The sequence below is a fragment of the Scleropages formosus genome, chromosome 6 (assembly GCF_900964775.1).
Source record: "Scleropages formosus chromosome 6, fSclFor1.1, whole genome shotgun sequence".
NCBI classification, from domain to species: Eukaryota; Metazoa; Chordata; class Actinopteri; order Osteoglossiformes; family Osteoglossidae; genus Scleropages; species Scleropages formosus.
The window spans coordinates 34,472,231-34,494,414 of record NC_041811.1 but is presented as its reverse complement, the minus strand read 5'-3'; the positions used below and the strand labels follow the sequence as shown (position 1 = coordinate 34,494,414).

Sequence of the window (22,184 nt, the reverse complement as noted above, 5' to 3'; positions counted from 1 at the left end):
CAGGGCAGGGGAGGAGGGTCTTTCAGCAAAGCTTCCTGGAAGCCCTTGCAAATATTCACTGGAAGCGTTGCATTGTGGGTAAGAATCGGCCAAGGGCTGCCGTCTGGCACTCGCGTGCAAATCCTGTAGCTGCAGCAGGACATATGAAATATGAATGAATACTTAAAATGGCAAAGAAAGGAGACACACAAGCAACACAGACGCAGTGTGAACTGAAACACGCGGTGCTCTTTATTCTGCACAGCTGCTCGCTTGCATTTGGCGGCAACATCATTCTTCATCACATCTTTGTGCTCGGAACAAAAAAGTACATTATAGGGCATGCGTAAAGTTCATCCCACATTTGATATTCGGTTCACTAAAGGTGCTCCTATTTATGTCTAACACTAGGACACACTTACACAGGAAACTTTATCCAAATGTATAGCTCGATAACACTTCTCATTTTACCACTAAAACAAACAGAAACCACTCAATTGGGCACCTGCTTGTTTGGGAAGGCCTTTCTGTTTCAGGAGAACTGCGTAGGACCAAGAGGAGTCCGGAAAGAGTCAAAACACAGTCCAACCGGGGTCTGTTTATAGCCTTTACAGTTAAGAGCTTTAGGAAATCCAAAAATCATTCCTGTAAAAAAAAAAAAAAAATGCATATACAATATTCGCACACACAGAGGATATACACAGCACCACTGTCAGCATGTTAAAAACAAGTTATCCAAACAATTCCCCAATAATACCACGTGCAAGAGAAAGGAAAAAGGTAGAAGGAAACAGCACTTCCATACAATCTGATCAGTTCGTTTCGTAACGAGTTTGGAGATGACCGCAGACATGATTCTGTGTTCAAGTTTAGACACTTCTTTGGGTGCTTTTCCAGCACCTAGGGCTTAAAATAAAATAAAAATTCAGCACGCAGGTTGAACCTTAACACTTTGGGGTTTGTCCTTTCTGACTATGTGCACACTGTATGAGGTAAAGAAGGGCAGGAGCACCACAGAACTCTGACTTATGAGGAATTTAAAAAAACTGCATATAGTTATATAAATGTATTTGGCATTTAAAAACCACTGGAAAAAAAATGTATCAAGTCCCTGCCATGAGAGGGAAGCCGAAGCTCCCTGTCCAACAAACAATCCGCAACAACTTTAAGGCCTTGGAAACAGCAGCATCCATGTAAAATTTTGTTGATTTTTTCCTCAATCCAAAGATAAATTTTAAAAAATGTGAGGTCACGTTCTACACAGCAGAGTGTCATACGAGACGTCTGAAGACAAAGAGAAACAGAAAAAGTTATTATTAGCAGGCAGGTCTACAGAATACCTCTGACAGTACAAACACAGTAAAAATGGGCCCTGCCACAGTCCATGTCTTTCCACAGGAAGCTCTGGGCTGTAGCTGCTATACTTTGAATCCTTTCCTCGGAAGGGGGGGGGGGGAACGTGCACCTCCACAGGTGTGCAAAAAAAAAAAAAAAAAGAGAAAAAAGTTTACAAAAGATCTCGTCTGCAAACCAGCAGTTCTGGAACATGCTGGCAATGCAAGACATCAGTATGGGGGGGGAAGCACAAATACAGTGTATTTTCCCCAGAAGAGGTCCAACTGATTACTGAGAGCAAAAGATGCTTCTTCAGACTGCTCACAAATACTCAAGATTGTGAACACGGCCTTATTTGCATAATCTCAGAAAGGAAAGTTGCATTTCAGCTGCGTTGAAAAGCAGCAGTGCAAGAACAATGATGCCGTTGGGCTGTTGGATGCACATCTCCCCATCACAGTAAACCCGGGTGAATGATGGGAGGGCTGAAGGTGGACCACCTCCCCAGTGAAGATCCCCGTACTTCTCAGGGTAGGGGGGGGGGGGTCACAGGAGCTGAGATCAGTCCAGAAGTGGTGGTCCGACCCCCTTTTCCAGGAGTTTGCAGAAGGAGGGAAGTTTCCACATAGCAGCACACGGAGTGGGCGGAAGAGCTCCCACCTTAACTTCACATCCCATTGGCACTCATTTTGGACTTCTGGGCCGCTTCTGCACTCTTAGCCTGAAAGAGACAGGAAAAGCTCAAAGGGCCTGATTTGCAAAAACAGCTTCGTTTCCTCAACTCCACTTGTAGCTGAAACCAAAGCGCACCAGTAGTGGTTATAGCTGGAGATGTAGTGGTTACAGTTGCTACCTTTGGATGTGAAGGTTGCAGGTTCAAATCTCACCTCCAGCTGTAAGAGTATACTTACTCTAAATTGCATCAATAAAACTACTCAGCTGTATAAATGGGTAAATAATTGTAAGCGGCTTTGGAGAAAAAAGGTCACCTAAGTAAATGTAGATTACAGTTCAGGTCCAGAAACAAACAAGTATTTTTTATTATTATCATCATCATCATCATCATCAAAACCTGCCAAATCGACTGATTTGTTTAGATAGTTTGTTGCTGTTCAGTTATAGATTAGGTACGTAAAACAACCTCAAAACGCATGAATTTACCATGTGCCCCCCCCCGACTAAAAGTCTTACCTGTATCACCTGTGCAGCTGTCGGGGGCATGTCTGATATGGGTTTGTTCACTAGTTCCTCTCCCTGGAAATTGCAAGTAACAGGTTCACAGACAAACAAATGGATTTTAAAAAACAACTAATTAGTGTGACATGTTTAAACAAGACCAGTGGGGTGTGTGGCAGTACAGATGAAGCTCTCCTCACCTTCCTCTCTGTGAGGACAGGAGCAGGGTCCACCAGCACATCTAAAGAAGCAGATGGGGACTCCTCCCGCAGAGCAGCATCCCTTTCGGGGGCAGGGGGTGTAACCTACAACACACAGTTCTTTTGCCACATGTGTACCTGAGCACTGAGTCCTGTATCTGGGTGTTATGACCATCACTAATAAAACACTTGTTTACTGTTTACTGACACCATGTGCAATTTATTCACATGTACATTTACCTCATTAAGATTGTGTACTTTTTCCATTGTTGTTTAAACAAGAGTTCCAATCTATGTGGGGAGTCAGGGACTGACAGCACGTGAAGGCCAAGTTTCAGATGGTAGATTCACCACATAATTCTTGTGGGATACAGCACAAAATAACAGCCCATTCACCATAATAATACCGGGAACAGCCGGTAGCGTAGTGGTTAGAGCTACTGCCTTCGGATCCAAAGGTTGCAGGTTCAATCCCTACCTCCTGCTATAGTACCCTACACTAAGTTGCTCCAGTTTATTTAAAAAAAAAAAAAAATCAGCTGTAATTAGTAAATAATTATAACCTCAATGTTGTAAGTTGCCTTGGAGAAAAGTGGCAGCTAAATGAATAAATGTAATGTGTGCTAAAACAATCAGATTTACCCATTACTTCCCTACAGCTGGTAGTATAGCAGTTAGAGCTGCTGACTTTGGACTGAGAGGTTGCAACTTCAAATCCCACCTCTGGCTGTAGGACCCTTGACCAAGGTAGATATCCTAAATTATTCCAGTAATACTACCCAGCTGTATAAATGGGTGTAGATACCTTAACATTGTAAGTCACTTTATGAGAAAAGTGTCAGATAAATGAATAAATTCAGCACCTGACAATTGTTCTAAAAGCAGTAAACTTGGTTCAAGGCCTTGTTTTTCTCTGAATGCACGAGCCCCTTGCCTGACGCCGAGTGGTAAACCGATCCTGCCATTTCTCAGCATTTCATGATCCTCACCTCCATCTTGGGCACAGGTGGGATAACAGGGGTCTTGGGTGTGAGGTCAGTCAGGTACATGGCCCGAGAGAGCAGCAGGAGGGACGGTGGCACGTTCTCCTTCAGGTGCAGATCCACCCACTAAGTATAATGTACCCAGAAGGGTGAAAATATCCTTCAGTTAGTCTCTTCTTTACTTTCGCTTATTACTATACGCACACACGCACTTTTTATACTAAGCCTTTGAAACAAAATCCAGTCAAAAACTCTAAGTAGTTTTTAAAGGCAAAGTGACTTTTGCATAAAGAGGAAGGTGAAGGAGAAAAAAAAAAAAAAATATGGGAAAGAAAGAAGAAACTCTGTGGAAAGGGACGGAACAGAGTAGAGGCGAGCATGACGTTCACCTGCTGCAGCTGATCCCGGAGTTGATCCGCTGTCAGCCCCAGAGACCTCATCCCCCGGCTCCTGCAGGCCACCTGTAACTCGGACACGCTCATGGAGGCTACGCCCTCGGAGGCTATCAACTGCGCACACAGACAGAGGCGATCGCTCAGGACACGGATGAGCGACAGCAAACCCTCAAATGCAAACATAAAGCAGCTTCAAGAACTTATGCTCTCCTTGCAAATCAGAAACATTAATTCACGTAAAACCAGTTGCGCTTCATGATGCAACAGTTTCAGTAACTACTTTGACTTCATATCAACTTTATATTACATATTGCTTCAACTGTGCAGAACAGCAGTTTCTGTGGCAAAATGATGTAAACACACTCTTAAGTACGTTTTGCTTCTACGGTGTCAGCTTCACGCCAGCGACCTCTCGTTTCTTTGAGGGGAAAAATATCAAAAAGTGGAATTCCGCACATTTTTGGCTTTCTGAGATACGCCTGCCGCCGAGGCCACGTGGAACTTGAGATTCCACCGCCACGGTAAATAACCTGGGTGGTGAGTGTACTTTTACTTCAGAAATGAACACACTCCTCCCACAACCCGTCGTGCCGTACGGCCCCTTGCCTCGTCATCCGCCTTAATCGTGCGCAGCTGCAGCCGCAGCTGAAAACGCAGCAGGTTATTTGTGCCGATGGGCTGCAGCTCCAGCAGCTTGCAGAGGGCCACCAGCTGAGGACGTTCCAGGTGCTCCAACGTGAGCTCGTCCTCAAACAGCTTGGAGAACCGCACAATGTCCTTGGTGTTGGGCTGCTCGCCTGTGTGGCGCACCTGCACGACACACGAAAAGACACACACGTCACAGCCCTGTACCACCCACCAGCCCTACTCTGTACTCTAAACAAATAAGAGCTTTTCAAAGAGCTAATTATTTTAAAACAGTTGTCAACATAGCGCCCAATGTATGGGTTTGGTGACAAAGGTATCCCGCCTAAACGAATTCGTCCCATTGCATCAAAATAACATTTCGGTAAGCTTGCGTGTAAGCAGCTGGCAGCACAGTGGTTAGAGCTGCTCTTTTTGGACCCAAAGGTCACAGGTTCAAACCCCACCTTCAGCTGTAGTACCCTTGAACAACAAACTTCCCCTGAATTGCTCCCAAGTCGCTTTGGAGAAAAGCATCATTTAAATGAATAAACCGTGCGTTCTGTGTAATCGACATGTTTTCTGCCATCTTTCATTTAAAATGTTACTTAGTAAATACAGTATGATTTCCTTAGCTTAAACAGTACCTTTTGAGTTCTATGCCCAGAGGCCAGGACATTGAATTTTGAAATTTTTTTTTGATTGTTATATTTGGGGTAATGCTGTGTCAGCGGCAAGACTGACGTTTACCTTAGACAACGGGGAGGTACAAAAATAAATTACGATTATTTTTATACCAGTAACAAACGTAACAAAAGGTGGAACTGAAAGACATGATGTGACGTGATGTTACTACCGCACTCCTATTCATAGCTGCGACACAAGGCTAAGTGCAGCTATTTATTAAAGTACAGCTGTCAAGTTCCAGCTCATAGAGTTTGATAAACATTTTAGTCATCAGGGTGACTCACTTGCTGTGGTATTGCCCTGTCCGCAAGCTGGGCAACGACCCAAACAAGTGGAGAAGAGCTGTTAAGTGTGTTCTCTGCCACGGATTTGGGGCTGAAAATTCCCAGGTGGGATTAAAGATCTCTAACGTGCTTGGTAAACATGTGCTGTGTTACCCGTCTTCCAAAAAACCCCTCTATACACAACTGCCAGTGTAACGTGCGCTGGTGTATATAGTGATACAAGACAAATTCACTGTACTTTTCACGTTTGTGTCCAAACCTCACCTATTTCAAGAAAAGCAGCTGCTAAGTAATAAAGGTAAATTATTAAAAAAATAATTCAAAGTTGAAAGACACCTTAAAGACCCACTTGGAAACTCACCTTTTGTACATAAGAGGAGAATTTCTGTGTCTCGTTGCCCACCTGGGCCTTATTCCTCCTTGCCATCTCAGCGATGGTCTCCTGCAGGAACTTGGCGAGCTCCAGCTTGGCAGACAGCGCCTTCTTCTGCTTCTCCTCCTGCAGAGCGAGGACACAGAAACTGAATTTCAGGCAAGTACCTTGCTCTAGGGTACTACAGCTGCGATTTGAACCTGGGACCTTTGTGTCCAAAGGCAGCAGCTCTAACCGCTAAACTACCAACTGCCAAATAAAAACAATAAAAAGTTATCACCAGGCTACAGCATACACCAATGACAGGTTAAATTATCTTATTCGTTCACCTCGTAAGGCTGCATTCAATGGTATATCGCAACCGACTTTTCTCAAGTGTGCTGTATCTGACCAAGTGAGCAGCAATAAAGATTAACGAGAATGAAACAACAACAACATAATGGTACCCTGTACAAAGACTGCTCCAGTCTCTGAGAAACGGTGTCAGCTTCCCTTTTTCATGTTGTGGTCATTCTTCAAACGCAGTTGCAGACCAGTTCTCTGACCTCCAGCACACATTTGTGTGGGGAGTCCCACACAACCTCAGCACAACAAGTGTAAATAACCAAGATGTGACCTCATTACTCCTCACACTGCACTGAACTACCTTTAGGACTGAGGAAGTGACCAATTAGGGAGATGTGTTATGTAATGAGACCAGGCTGAGGACATGAACATGTAACAACACCCACCTCAGAGACTTTAAAAAGGCCTTAGAAAGCACAGGTTGTGTGTTTTCGTAACGATACTGACAAAGTTTCCCATTCAAGCAGCACATCAAGACTGCAGCAGACTGTTTTTACATGACTTAGAAGGGCTCTTGGTGCCTCTGCCTCTTATCAGTCCAGCCCAGCTCATACAGGGCAAAGATCAACACACCTACGGGTTTTACGGTTGACACCCTTCGCAATACGCAGAGTCCGTTAACTATAGTGAGATACCACATGTAATTTACCACAAACACCTCAGTGTCGGGAGCACGGTATAGACAAAGCTGTTACACACCGATCTGTGTACATCAAATGCTACTCCAGCCACCTTCTCTCTAATGAGTCCTGTCTATCATGCTGAACTTATTTATCCGAGAGACTATAAATATGCAAGACACCGAGACATGCAATGAGCAAGAGCCTAAAAAAATCCCCCCAAAAGCATTCAAAAAGAATAAATTCTGCAGTGCACAACCACCACACTGCTGAAAGCCAAACTTTCGCATACGCTGAGGAGTTACCTTCTTCGACTCCGTTTCAAAGGTGGAGGGCAGCATCTCAGGGAAGAGCTTGAGGAAGACCGGCAGCAGGAATTCCATGAAGGGCACGATAACGAAGACCGTAAAAGGGACGAGGCGGAACAGGTCGGCGCACGTCCTCATCAGCTGAGAAGGACGAAAGCGAGGTATAGGGTGAGTGCACAACACAGCAAAGCCTCAGGCTGTGTTCAGAGGCCATGGGCCACAGTGCTGCAAACAAACTTTATCACACTGCACTTTACCCAGGGAATACTGTAGCATAACAGGGGAATTATCAACGCTTGAAGGGTAAACAACAGGACACTTCCTTTCACGTACCCTCCTCCGCTCCCGCCTGCTGAGCTGCTGACCGTGCAGAAGCCCCCACACCATCCTGCCAGCAACCTTGGTGTCAATCCCCAGCAAGCGGAACCCATGGTAATAGTGTTTCAACTCATCCACCACCCTCTGGCCGAGGGACTTTCTGACCACTGCTGTCTCCGGAGCACAAGGAGGAGTGGGGACAGGGCTGTGTGGGACAGAAGCACCCTCCTGTGGTTTTTCCTTGACTTCCTGGAGCCAGGCACAGGAGCTATGGAGAAACCGAGTCCCCGTGCAGCCCAGATTGATGTGGATCCGGACCCAAGAAGGGTGCGTCCACTTGAGGGCCACGACGGGAATTACCGGCCTGCTGGTTAGCTCCTGGTGGTACCTAACACAGGCCACTGAGGAGAGAGAGGTGCAGCCATGCCGCTTGGACAACAAGCAGGTTCCCCTGCAACCACAAAACCACATCCTATATCAATACATAAGACATCCACACTAACAATGGGACCTTTAGGGGAAGCAATAGAAATGAAAAAAGTTTAAATTATTATTATTACATAACTTAGTACAAAAAATGTCAATTTCCTTTTTACCTTGTCACAGCAAACAAGATGTGGGAGCTGGATGCCGCCATGGTGTGCGCACCTCACACTTTTCTGAAACAACAGTGCAAGTTCAGCGAGCTCCTTCACGAAGACGTCCGCCTGCATCTCCGGTGCCTCAGTAACAACACTGGGATTTTACCGATTCTCATTATCGCCACACCTTTGTCCAAGATGTCTTTTAGCAACGCGACAACACAAAAAAAAGCACAGGGTGGCAATTACATGACTGTCAGATTAGACGCAGCACCACAGATGGTAAGACATCAACAAACAAAGTTGCAGCAGGTGGAGTAGTGCTTTGAGCTGCTGCCTTTGGACCAAAATGTCGCAGGTTCGAGTCTCACCTCTGGCTGTAGCACCCTTGAGCAAGGTACTTACCCTAAATTGCTCCAGTAAAATTATGCAGCTGTACAAATGGATAACTAAGTAGTTTAACACTAGGTGTCTTTGGAGAAAAAGCATGAGTTAAATTAATTGTTGTAATAAGGGTCATGAACAGAAACAATGTAACAGAATAAAAACATTTAGTGTGATGATAATGACATAATGACAAGTTCTGCACTACCTCCTCCAATTGCACAACAAGAGGTCAGAGACACGCGTCAGGGAAGTGGGACCCACGTGCAGGATGTGACGTCACAGTGACGGCGACAGGAGAACCTACGCTGTTACTGCCGGTTCAACTACAGGCGCACTTAATATTTGAGCCAATTGTACGAACTGACATAAGCGCAGAGTTATAAGAGCGAGCACTTCTCTTATAACATAAGATACATAATTTAAAGGACACTGCGCCTGCGGGCTTAAACACTCGGTACCGGCGTGTTGCTGTACTCCCAGGACCTGAGAGAGACTCGCTAGCCACAGCGATCTTACAAACAACTCAAAACAGCACAGGCAGGTTCTCAGCCGCTGTCGTCGTGGGTTACAATTACATCTTAAATTGTGATAAGCTGAAGCAACTATAATGATGATACGGCACGTGACATGGCCGCGGTCCCGTCACTACGGCTGACAAAAAAAAGCCACGACAAACAACGACGAACTGCAGCAACGCTCTGCCGCGTTTGCGAAGGATGAATAAATATATCGAGTTCCTTCAGGACTGTCCCCCTGCTTCGGTTACCATTCGAACTGTAGACTATTTCTAACGTCGTCTCGGAGTCCGAATTGAATGACTCAATCTGTCCCACAGTCGAGTCGTTCGTTGGAGACACGACAGCATAGGCATTCAACTTCAAGTCTTCAGTTCATGTGAATATATTCGCCGGAGTAAAAGGACTAATTAAAAGCATCTTTCGTACCAGTGTTCTTTACAGAGGTTAGTTGCTCAACAAATCCATCCAACCGCTCTGCCGCCGGCAGTTACTCAGCCGAGGTTACTGCACGTCGTACAAACTTAGTAGCTGCTGACGCAGTCGATCAGGCGAGTAGGTAACCGCCTCCCGGCAAAACTATCAACCAATCCCTGCTCGTCTTCGTTTTACTGCGCATGCGTAATTGTGGGATTGATGCCAATCCTTGCCGTAGTCGTATTTCTGAGGGGGCGTAATAATGGGACAGGGACCAATCACTGCTCGTCTTCGTCTTTATGAGCATGTTTAATGGTGAGATAGAGACCAATCCCTGCTCTCTTTAGCCTTTCTATCTGGTTACTGGCGGTATTTCTACTTTTTTTTTGGCCGGTTCTGAACCAATCATTGCAATCTTTCGTATGTTTGCGCACGGTGACTGGATGGCTGCGAAGCGATTTCTATTAATATTGCCGCCGTTTTATTCGTAGGTATACCTATAAAAAAGAAAAGAAATTGAAAATTAAATTAAAAAAAAATTCTCCACTAGGTACCGGAGCAGATGAATTACGCTTACCATTGAACTCAGTCAGTGTAAAAAAGGGTCGTGTTGGTGGAGGAAACACAAAATGTTCAAAATCCTGGTTTAAAAACAGAAGTCATAATAATACATACATACTTTCAGAACCGCTTGTCCCATAGGGGGTCGCGGGGAACCGGAGCCCACCCGGTAACACAGGGCGTAAGGACACACCCAGGACGGGACGCCAGTCCGTCGCAAGGCACCCCAAGCGGGACTCGAACCCCAGACCCACCGGAGAGCAGGATTGTGGTCCAACCTACTGCGCCACCGCACCCCGTCATAATAATAATAACAGTAAATATTATTATGAATGAGAATTATGTTTTAAATTGATGCACTTTTTTTTCAGATTGTATTAGTTGTTAGTAACAGTCGTGCAGGGTGCCACCGTGCAGCCTAACTAACGAACATTTAATGCGTTTACAGCACTAGGAGGGTAGGTTTGTATAGTCTTAATGACTTGCAAGGGCAATGAATAGCGCTTACTCACTTTGCTGGACGTTCTCTTTGTTGATATCAAAAATATACAGCAGCAGGAGCCATAATCCTATTCGACACCCCTGGAATATCAATCAGTAAAACAATAAATCAATCAATCATCTCTTTGATGTTTCTTACGTGTTGCTCAGTAGTACAATTAAAAGGTTTTAATTTTTAAAGTTTATATTTACACCCGAGTTCCATTATGTATACTCTGATTATTGGAAAGAAAATCAAGCCAAGGGTGGTTCAGTGGGTGGCGCTGTTGTCTCAGCGCACTTGGGCAGTGCGAGAGGACGTGGGTTCGATACCCTCTCAGTGTGTGTGAAATTTTTATGTTCTCTCCATGTTCTTGCGGGTTTCCTCCCACAGTCGACGTGTGCGTGATGTGATTTGGTGACCTAAAATCGCCCATAGTGTGTGACGGAGTGTGTGTTGCATTGTGGGTGAAAAGATGTTGGGTAAATATTACTTAGTGTTCCTTGTAAGTCCTTTTGGATAAAAGCCTGCAAAATAAGTAAAAGTAAAATGTGCATTTATTCATGAACCGTGACATTTGTAGTCAAATCTTCCAAATCCAGGAACACTCAAAAATGAATTAACATAAATCTAGTAATGGTGTAGTTAATTTACGTTATATATGTAAAATATTATTTATATTATTCCGTTTACTCATTAAACATACATTTCATATAGCCAGTGCAAAGCATCTTATAACGCTAAGCTTTTACATTTAACACTGAAGATGTTATTACATTAACATTTTTTAAAAAAAAAAAAACAGTAGTTCAAACTGGAAAAAAATATTTTCTTGTAACATGATGACATGTTAATATATACTTATATAACATTATTTCAAATATATGCTAACATTGTAATTTCCTGCAGTAAGTTTAAATTTAAATTGTACTTTGCGTCTGATTGTTGTCAAGGTATTAGAAAGAGTAAATCGTTCATAAATGGTATCCAACTTGACTGTAATCAGATGCAGGCACTGATAATCCTTTTAAAAATCTCCAGGGAAAATCTCCATCTTTGTTTTCAATATTTGCACAATAAAAACAAAAACCTTCGCTTTGCGCTCGTTCATGGTTAAAGACTACATTTCCCAGCATGCCCCTTGCAGATGCATGACGGCCAATGGGGAGCGTGTTATTTTGGCGCTGAGCAGGGAGACGGGGCCCTGGAAGCAGGGAGCTTTTGTTACAGCTAGAGGGAGAGAGGGAGACACTTACATTAAAATACATAGGAGCCAGATTTATTCAAAACCCGCTCCAACATCCCGCAAAATACTAGGCCCTCTCCCACATCTGCGACCTCTCCATCAGCCATGGAGACTGAGAAATGACTGAATATTGCCCCTGATTTTTTTTAAATCAATGCACTGAATGAGCAGTCGGAGATACCTTCACTGTGTGACTCCACGCTTTCGTTGTATCTGTTTTTTTTTTTTTTTTTTAGAAAAAAAATACATTGCACCAGGAGGCTCAGATATTGGGTGTATTTGTTTATAATGGAACACGCTGAAGGTACTGGCATTTTTATTATATTCGTATTTTCGAATCGAGTGCCATGATCGATATATCGCGCCGCTGCACACCACGATGCCTGCTTTAATTGATGCGCTCGTTTTGCCCCGGTTCTGTGCTGTAGCAGCCAGCGATGGAGGTATAATCCGGCCAATTTGATTTAAAGGGGCAATGGCAGCCATATTGGTCTTTCGTAGCCTTTGCGGTCCGGTGTTACTCCGTTATTTTGCATGTCCTTCTAGACGGTTAATTGAACGACGCAGCGCTAATTAGCTCTTTAAACCGTTGCCTTAAACCGTGCGCATAATTTAGCGGCGGACCGATGTAACGTCATCGCGCCGTAAATACCCGATGCGCACACGTTCATAGTGACCGAGAAGAAGCAGAAGCAGGAGAAGGAGCAGGAGCGCAGTTGCTGGGACTGAGCTGCTCCATAAATTCCCGATAAATCGCACGTTGCGTCTGACACTGCCGCTCTGATCGGCTTTCCCTCACACGTTGTGCTTTTTGTGCAAACATTTACTAATATGTGCATTCTTTCCCGTCCAGATTTTTGTTAAACATCAGCAGGCTTCTGTGAGCTGAATGAATTTGCGCTCAGCCCCCAAGTCTTTCGTGTGCAGATGTTGGCCGCGCTGCCGTTCACCAGCAGCAGTTTTATCAATGAAAAAGTGCGAGCTCGGCTCACTCTCCTTGAGTTATTTAATAACGAGAATGACGCCCGAGCACTGTTTACATCGATTTAGGACTCCTGAAAACTGCCACTGTAGCCGTTTTCCACTAACGCGCCCGTATTGTTTTAATGAGACAGGTAATCATGCGTGCGCCGAGGCGCGACTTTCGCCCGTTCGGGGTTCGTTTTTCCGCAGTTGCACAGTAACTGCGCTCCGTCCCATTTGCTCAATGAGTCGCGCGGCGCCCTGGAACATCACAAATGCTCAGAAAGCTCTTCTTTTGTATCCCACACCAAATGGTCCAACAATGGGAACCGGGGTTTTTCGAGCCCCTTTACTACCTCTGCTCTTCTTTTTTTTTTACGAATTACCCTTTCGCAGAGCAGTAGCGGTGTACGGGCGTTACAGCTCTTTTAATTTGTAGTTACCTAGATTGCATGCTTCCTATTTTTGCAATTCGCCAGAAGAGAAAAATTAATTCCTGCCCGAGAAAATTAGTGCCTGCAGTGAAGTGTGTGTTGACGTGAAACAACACAACCTCTTCTGTGTGTTTCTGGGGAATATGTCAGGTTCAATCTGCGTTTAATTTTGTATAAATGTCACACATAACCGAGTTGAAGTTGCTCTGTGAAAAATGGACTCCCAGGAAATGCAAGTTCCGCAAATCAGTGTGTGGTTAAAGAACCTGACAGGAAAGTTTCGCCAAACCCAGCCGCGCCTGCCGCGTCTTGCTTCATTTTTGGCCGAAAAGTCGACGACTTTCCAAAATTCATTGACCCTCCTTAGTAACGTTTGCTTTGTGACCTGTTGTTTGGTCTTGTGCTAAATTAGCTTAGCGCTGCTTTGGCTGCTCTGAAGGACATAAGGGCCCGTCTGGTCAGACCATCTTAACAGCCCTTCGAGAGGCATTTCCCACACCCTTACAGTTTTACCTCAGTTTTTACTCTAAACTTCGAGTGGTTACATGCCCAAGTTGTGTTGCTAACCAGGGCTGTGGAGTCGGTACCTAAAACCTTTGACTACGACTCCAGTAACCCAACAATTGCTTCCGACTCCACTGCGCTGCCCAAAAGTTATATAGGCCTAAACCTATATTACACCTCTAATTTTTGGGGGGGTCGACTTTTACACGGGATCGACTTATACGCCGACATATACGGTACATTTAGTGAGAGTCGGCATATTTTTGCCAACTCCAGTAACACAATAATTGCTTCCGACTCTGAAGCACTGCCCAAAAGTTGCACATTATTTTGGGGGTCGTTTATCTGGCGAATATAGGCCTAAACTTATATTACACCTCTAATTTTTGGGGGTCGACTTATACGCCAGTATGTACGGTACATTTAGTTGGAGTAGGTACGTTTTTTACCGACTCCAGTAACCCAATAGCTTCTAACTCCACAGCACTGTTTCTAACACCACAGGTTATGTCACTGGTTTGTGACCCGTAAAAGGGCAGTTCAAATCTCAGGAGCGGCCCTGGCGTTGTACTGCTGAGTAAAACTTTACATTAGTGCGCCTCATAAAGGTACGTTACTTCGAAACACTGGCTGTATAGCACTGCTGTAATAACAAACTAAATTTCACATCTAGCCTGAAAAAGTGGACAAACAAAAGTAGCCAAAAAAGTGCTTTGTTATTAGTGTGTGTTGTGCACATGTGAGAACTGGTCTCTTATACTTCTGAAGGTCAGATGTTCACATGTACCTCAAAGAAACCACATAAACCCCTGGAGCATTTGGGTTTTTAAACCATGCAGACATGCAGTAAACATGCTTTACATGATAAAAGGTGATATATGCATAAATATTGCAGATGCTTGAACAGGGGAGCAGTTGAATGCTTTTTTTCAGTGCAGTGTTCAAATTTGATCAGCTTAAAAGAACACTGTTTTTTAAAAAAAAGGGTGCTATCGTGGTGCAGTTTTTTTGTATGGATGCTTTGCAGAGCCTGGGCTGTTTAGGCGTGAGATTGACCTCTGTTTATTCTGCGCTGCATGGAATTTGCTTTTTTCTACCCATGTTTGTGTGGGTTTCCTCAAGGTGCTCTGGTTTCCTCCCACAGTTCAAGGATACATGTTTTTGGCAAACAGGTGACTCTAAATTGCCTGTACTGTGCGACTAACTTACGATGGACTGGCCTTCTGTCCACGGTGTACCCTACCTGGCCTAGTGCCCTTTGCTACTGGAATGGGCTCCTGATCGTCGTGACCCTGGCTTTGGATTAGCAGTTATCGATAATGAGTGAGTGAAAAAAGGGAAAAAAAATTGTAGTACAATTCTTTTTGTATTGTGTGCCAGAAATTAAGTAAATATGGGGTTTTGGCTAAATACCTGTGTATGTTTGTTTTTGGCATCTCCTGTAGTATTTACATTTACATTCATTCATTTAGCAGATGCTTTTGTCCAAAGCGATGTACATCTCAGCAAAAGTACAATTTATGAATTACATTAAGAGAAAAGTAGTTTAAAGTAAAAGTAGTATTTAGTAGTAGTGAGAACTTGGAGTCAGATGTTCCTTTATTTTACATGTTCACATGTATTTTTGAATGTGCATCTGCTTAGCATTAAACATTAAATAAGTCAGTGTTATGTAGATGGACTTAAAATCTAAATTATTGTTAACAGTGCACCACTGTTACAATAAAAAATAGCTGTTGAGTTTAAACCTCAAAATATTAAAAGAAAAAAGTCAAATGTTTCAGAGGGCAGCTGGTAGCATAGTGGTTAGAGCTACTGTCTTAGGACTCATAGGTTGCAGGTTTGATTCCCACCTCCAGTTGTAGTATATCTGAGGAAGGTTCTTACCCTAACTTGCTCCAATGAAGTTATTCATCTGTGTAAATGGGTCAAATCATTACAAGTTCCTTTGGAGAAAAGCATCAGTTAAATCAATAATTATAAAATACTTTGCACATTTACCTGACACCTTCCTCCAAGGCAACTTACAATTATTTTACCCATTTGAACAGCTAGGTAATTTTAGGGTAAGTACCTTGCTCACAAGTACTTCAGCCAGAGGTGAGATTCAGACCTGCAACCTTTGGAGGCAAAGGCAATAGCTCTAACCAGTACACTATCAACTGTCCCATGGTGATAGCAGATGTTTTTTGGCTTCCTAAATCAGAATGCACTAAGCCGAATCAAGCCTTATGCCAGTGTCATGCAGACCCACGGCAAAGGAAAAGGGGGCGCTACATTTTACTATCTCCAGCTTGGCGGTAAACACTGTTGTTTGGTTCACATTATGCAGTGCAGTTCATTAAACTGGTCATGAGGGTCTGTTTTCTGTCAGCTTGAGAAGCTGATCTGAAGCCTTTGACATACAAGGCCTGTTTTGGAAATATTGCTATACGAGGATGTACTAATGTGACTGCTCACTCAAGCATTCTCATTCAGTTCAATTTCTCTTTGTTTCATGTGTCACAGGGAAAAATCATTCTTTTATTGGTCCAGCCATGAAGTGACATGTCACTCAGGTTGCATTCATCCTCTCATCTTCTCATTGGTGATAATAATATGTAGGTACAGCTCAGCTGTATGAGACCCCCCTCCCCCCACTATTGTTTACCTCATGTCCAAGTCAGGGTCAGAGTTGTCCGGAGCATATCCTGGATACACAGGTTGTGAGGCTAGTCAGGGTACACCTTGGATGGGATCTCAGCCCATCCAAGGTTTTTCGAGAATATTTTCAATTTTTCATGGGACAAGTGCCGCTTGCCTATGCTGTGGATTCAAAGGTATTGGATGTAAGAAATGAAAGATGTTATCATCAGCTGTGAACAAAAATCTCTTCTCTCATTTTTAAATAATCATTTGGCAAATGTTACTGATTACCAAGTTGGTTGCAAAAACTTTTTTATGAAGTAGAAGTAATTGAGATCTAGCCAGTGCTAGACATGGAACCTTAAGCCATGACAAGGAAAGCAACACAAGGTATTATCTTACTGAAATCCTTTGCTTCAATTAAACAGAGATTGCTTTTCTTCTTCTTTTCTTCCCTTCTCTTAGGCCCTGTAAGAGAAAGGGAAACTTAAGGATGCTGGAGCAGAACAATGGATTTCTCCTTCTCTTTCATGCAAGGGATCATGGGAAACACAATTCAGCAACCGCCACAGCTTATTGACTCGGCCAACATTCGGCAGGAGGATGCATACGATGCCAGCAGCGATGCAGGCGAAGACGGGGGCCCCTCCGCCTATGAGTCGGCCTTGGAGTCAAGCTTCTCCTACCCCCCTGATGACCTGCCCGGGGTCACCAATGGCTACCCAACAGGCTTTTATGACCCCACGGCCAAGTACTCCTTGTATCCACAGTTCCCTAATGGCTCTGCCAATGGATATGGTGCTGTTCGTGGCTACGGGGACCACTGTCTTCTGCCAGGAGACGGTACAGTGCTGAGGCCCCCAGTGGTACATGAGAAGCCGCCATCACCCACCACACCCACTTCTCATCATCACCAGTTCCTCCATCCTCACCATCCCAATGCTCAACCCCAGAGCCCACTACCACTTGCCGCCCACCATCACCAGCTACCTCCTCCTCACCTTGTAGCCCCTGTTTTGCCGCCTCCACCTCCCTTATTGCTCCCCTCGTCCCACCCTCCGCCGTCAGCAGTGGACAGTGCACCGCTGCGCCCCCTGGTGCCAGACACCCAGCCTACTCCTAAAAAGACCAGCTCCCCTGAGATCAAGCTGAAGATCATCAAGACATATCAGAATGGACGCGAGTTGTTTGAATCCTCCCTCTGTGGAGACCTGCTCCGTGAGCTTCAGGCTGGGGAGGCGTCTCGCCGCCGGCACGAGCGCAAGAAGGAAAGGAGGAAACGGAGCAGCAGGAGCCACAACTTGCTTCAGGGGGAGGAGCAGCAGGGAGTTATTTTGGAAGCAGCCTCTGACCACGGTCAGCCATGTGATGCCAACCCTGGCCCTCTTGAACCTGGGCAGGAGGTGTCAAGCATGAGCCTTAAGGTTCCCAAGACAGAAATCAAGGATGAACCCAAGGAGCAACAGGTAAGCATTCTTCCTCTTGACTCTCGCTCCAAGTTCACCGTGTGGCTTTATTGGCTGGTTTAGTTGTCCATTTTACCAAAGTAGGAACTAGTGTCGGTGTTTGATATTTTGAGTTTGTTAGGCTATGGCTTTGTTTAGTGTTTTGGTCTCAGTACTTAATGATCGCTTTCTTGTATTCAGATCCAAAAGCATGATCCTTCAGCTGGCCCAGCCACCAAGTGGTGTGCAGAATTTGAAGTGGGGGACTTAGTGTGGGCCAAGGTAGGGACATACCCCTGGTGGCCCTGCATGGTGTCCAATGACCCACAGCTGAACGTCCACACCAGGATAAACACTCGAGGTAACCCACTACACTACAGTCAGTCAACATCTAAGTCATCCTCTTTTCCTAAATCTGATATGCCATGAACTTTGCAGTTTGACTGTTGCAGAAGTAAAGTGTGTTCAGTTGTTATGTGTGTTCATGCTGTTGTACAGTGACCAAAAAATGTTTTTGATAACACTTTTGGAACAAATTGTACGAACATATTGGTATGTACTTCAGAAAAGGACACAATGACTTTGAACTGCTTGAAACTGGTTTCTCCAGCCTAATGTTATTGATTAACCTCAATTAATCATCACTTTCGTGTTTGACATTCTCTCGTCTTGGTACCTCAGTGTGGTCAAGAGAGACTCAGATGCTGCTGGATTGCAGAGCCATAGCTAGGACGACAGCCCTGGTGTAGTTCACTTTGCCCCCTTTCCTAGGTCACCAGGAGTATCACGTGCAGTTCTTCAGCAGTGTCCCCGAGAGAGCGTGGATCCACGAGAAGAGGGTGGTGGTTTATCTAGGCCAGCATCAGTATGATGACCTGCAGGCTGAGACTTTGCGTAAGACCACTAACCCAGCGGAAAGACACAAGGTACGCATGGATATGAGGTCATAGCAAGGGGTGAGGGCAATGTTACAATTGTTATAGGACTTTGTTCAGTAGCTACACCTCCCAATACCAAGTCATTGTGTTATGTAAATTACTACAACCTTGTCTTGAAGTCGCAAGAGTGCAAGTGGAAGCCTTTGGAAAGGTTTGTGGAATCAAGCATGGTGTTGAGGGATTTCTGACAGCTCCTTCTGATCTGACAGCTCCTGAGGCCCCAGCCTCAGCGGGAGCGTGCTCAGTGGGAGGTGGGAGTTGGTCATGCTGAGGACGCCCTGCAGATGACAAGAGAACAGCGCATTGACACCTACACCTTCATCTACGTGGACGAGGAGCCAGCAGAACCTAAGGCACCTAGCGGAACTAAACCGGCGCGGAGGGCACGGCGGTCCAGGGGTAGCGCTGGGGAGAGAGAAGGGGCCGAGTCTGGGCAGGCTCGACTACCCCGTCGGCAGCAGCCCCGGAGGCGATGCAGCGCAGCCAGTGCTGAAGAGCCTTCATCCCCTGGCCCGCTCAAAGGTGAGAGTGAGCGGAGCCCCCAAGCCTCCGAGGTGTCCGTGGATCCCCACCAAATGCCTCCCCCAGTGAAAACGGCCTGGAGGACGGCTGCCGCCCGCAAGCTGCTCCCTCTGTCTGTCACCATGAAGAAGCTCAACGTGGAGATTACAAAGTGTGACTGGCCCCTCACTCAAGAAAAGAGCCTGTCATCCCACGCGTTGAAGTGTGAGGAGCAGCAAGATGGCCAGTCCCTTGTGTCACCTGTGGTAAGGTGTTCCAAGCCTTCCTCTGCCTTCCGCCATCTTATGATCTTTCCCTCTACCAACAGTTGCGAGTTGTGATCCTGAATAAAAGCCTTCCTGTAGTTTCATTAATTTAGTCAGTGATTGGAACATGGAATGTCTTGTGCTGGTCTTTAAAAGTATCTGCAGATACAATTAGAAACAATGGAAGTCACAACCCTACGACTAGATGTCTGAACACCTCCTGGCAGAGCCATTTTGCTGGGGTATTTGATCCAGTTATGATCCTGTGCCGTAGGGCTTTGGGGACAAAGCTGAGGTCAGCTTCAGGGAGCAGGAGAAGGGAGCGTCTCTTTCTCCAGCTGGGCGGAGGAGCGAGCAGGTGCTGTCTCAGCATGCAACATCAGAGGTCCCAGCAGGCAGTCAGGTATCCCATTCAGGTAGGAACTTGCATAGAAATCACAGCCACACCAGTACCTCTCATGTACACACTGGCACCGTGTGACACCTTTCAGAGGTTTCTGACTCTTGAAGCATGATGAGGAACAAGTACAGCGGTAGAAAGTGTGGTGAAGAGTTACTGCTGAGGTATTCCTTACTGGTGTCATTTCGGTGTATGGTGCTTGAGTTCGACACTCATTAGTAATGTTGAGGGATGTTTGAACAGACCTGTGGATTGGTGTATGTCAGGAAGAGGGGTTAGATGCCATGTTGTGGGGCAGGGCCTTGAGAACGAGCAGTGTAATCTGTGCTCATGCCCACAGGGCCTCTGGAAAGAAAGCAGCAGCGCAGGTCCATCCGAAGCCGCTCTGAGTCAGAGAAGGGCTCAGAACCTGTGGTGAAGAAGAAGGTAAAGAAAGAGCAGGTAGGACTCCAGACTGACATTTACCCTGGTGTGATTTGGGAGAGATTTACTGCTTTTCTTGTTGTCTCTCATTTTCAGCAGTTAACTTCCGTACAGTCTTGGTTTAGAGCTACAAAGTGTGAGGGAAGAAGTAGTAGTGGTGGTTAACAACAGTTCTCTACAAGCTGGGTGGTCTGCACCTCTGTCATCCTGTTTCTACACTTGTGCCTCCTGCAGTGTTTATTGTCCTTCATGTTTAGGCAAAGCAGGTCCTTAGATCCACAGTGTCAAATTTGCTTACAAAAACTGCTGCAGTTGAATGCTCAGATGAGCAGGACTGTGCTGCTCAAGCTTCTGTTATTATTTGGAGCCGTTATCTAAGTAGAGCTGCTACTTTTTCATTGTTCTCTTTCTCTCCAGGCAGAATCTGTTCCCCAGAATACTCTGAAGACAGGATTACAAAAAGGTTTTTTCATACCCCTCTATTTCCTTACTTTTGCAATGAAAAAGTATGCTATTGTATGAATAATTTCTTTACCATGGTTACTGAAGTAAAAAGATCCTTGGTATATTAGCAGAATATGTTGCTCATTCGTATACAAATAATCGACTTAATTACTCAATTATTTCTGAAATGTTGCTGGAGATTCCCTAGTTCCTTCATTCATTATTGATAACTCATTATCTTAATGCAGGGTCTCTCTCTCACACACACACACACACACACACACACACACACACACACACACATGTTCATTTACACATTCATACACTAAGGGAAATTTAGGATCAGTTAATCAGTTAATGTGAAGCCACATTAACATGGGGAGGACATACAAATCCAGCACTGACTAAGCCCAGACACACTGGTAGGACGCTTTGTGGCAGCAGCACTGCCCACTGCCTGCCCGGGGGCACTGCAAAAAATTAGGGAAGAGCTTTGGGAGCACCGGCATTGACTTTTGGCCAGATAAAAAGCTCTCAAGGGGGGACTGTGGCAAACCGGTGCCTTAGTACCACAGTAAACAATGTTTGATCGTCCGCAGTGCAAAGTGCCGGCTTTTTTTGCCGCCGCTTTACTCACAGTTGTGTAAGGAAGTCTGTTGCTGTGTCGCTGGAACATATGCTCCTCACGGTCAGTAGCAAACGAAAATATTGTTTTTTATTGTTATGTCATTGCTTCACAAATCTTTTCATCAAAAGCGACCTGAAAATTCAAAGTAATTCAAGTGTTTTTCCCAAGAGTGCTACAGTAGGCCAGGGGCTAGAACTTTCGCGAGCAGCTTTCAGGTTACAAGAGGATGTTCTCAGTGACTATGCCACCTTCTGCTGCAAAACAATTTAATCGTTCCAAAAATGTGTTAAAAAAAACCAACAAAACAACAAAGAAGCAGCAGAGAAGACTTGTGTTTGCTGTTAGTGTCAGGGTGCTGAAAGGGGAACTGTCCACACTTCCCAACTCCACACCCATCCACAGGTGCGAGTGAAATCTCAGACTCCTGCAAGCCCCTGAAGAAACGCAGCCGGGCCTCCACCGATGTGGAGATGACCAGCTCCCAGTACCGTGATACCTCTGACTCCGACTCCCGGGGCCTCAACGATCCACAGGTGAGGGTTTCCTTCAGCTCATCCCAGACCTGCTCATCACCCCATTTCCCCACTTAATGTTTTTCCATGCATTGAATAGCCCTTAGTGCATGTTGGGCATCAAGACAAGTTTGCTGTAAAAAGCTTATAAGGTGGATATTTGAAAATCTGATATTGGCATTTATCCAAAAGTTCTATGATTGTATGTAAATTATAACAGAATAAATTAATATTGAATCTGATTAATTCATGGATTGATCAGTATAGTAAATTAGGTAACATTTAG

At 45.0% G+C, this 22,184-nt stretch overlaps 2 protein-coding genes across 3 annotated transcripts in view; one reads left to right on the top strand and one right to left on the bottom strand.

The window, feature by feature from the left end:
- Positions 1–206: 206 nt before the first annotated feature.
- letm2 (leucine zipper-EF-hand containing transmembrane protein 2) lies at positions 207–9,638 on the bottom strand. Of its 2 annotated transcripts, none has more exons than XM_018748067.2 (11): positions 9,540–9,638; positions 8,224–8,286; positions 7,643–8,078; positions 7,307–7,450; positions 6,025–6,162; positions 4,675–4,878; positions 4,063–4,182; positions 3,680–3,799; positions 2,691–2,795; positions 2,506–2,568; positions 207–2,035 (listed from the first exon to the last, which is right to left on the bottom strand). In XM_018748067.2, exons 2-11 carry the CDS (start codon positions 8,262–8,264, stop codon positions 1,982–1,984), a joined length of 1,425 nt encoding a protein of 474 aa, XP_018603583.1. In that variant the 5' UTR covers positions 8,265–8,286; positions 9,540–9,638; the 3' UTR covers positions 207–1,981. The 2 variants fall into 2 exon arrangements, with proteins under 2 accessions (XP_018603583.1, XP_018603592.1); XM_018748076.2 differs by having other exon boundaries at positions 8,224–8,410; positions 9,540–9,637.
- Positions 9,639–11,774: 2,136 nt separating this feature from the next.
- nsd3 (nuclear receptor binding SET domain protein 3) overlaps positions 11,775–22,184 on the top strand; it is a 29,151-nt gene continuing 18,741 nt past the window's right edge. Inside the window, exons 1-9 of the mRNA XM_018752331.2 lie at positions 11,775–12,119; positions 16,807–17,807; positions 17,988–18,147; positions 18,558–18,712; positions 18,934–19,491; positions 19,766–19,907; positions 20,232–20,332; positions 20,732–20,777; positions 21,789–21,919. Coding sequence (XP_018607847.1) covers positions 16,851–17,807; positions 17,988–18,147; positions 18,558–18,712; positions 18,934–19,491; positions 19,766–19,907; positions 20,232–20,332; positions 20,732–20,777; positions 21,789–21,919 — 2,250 coding nt within the window. The 5' untranslated portion in view covers positions 11,775–12,119; positions 16,807–16,850. The remainder of the gene's footprint in view (positions 12,120–16,806; positions 17,808–17,987; positions 18,148–18,557; positions 18,713–18,933; positions 19,492–19,765; positions 19,908–20,231; positions 20,333–20,731; positions 20,778–21,788; positions 21,920–22,184) is intronic.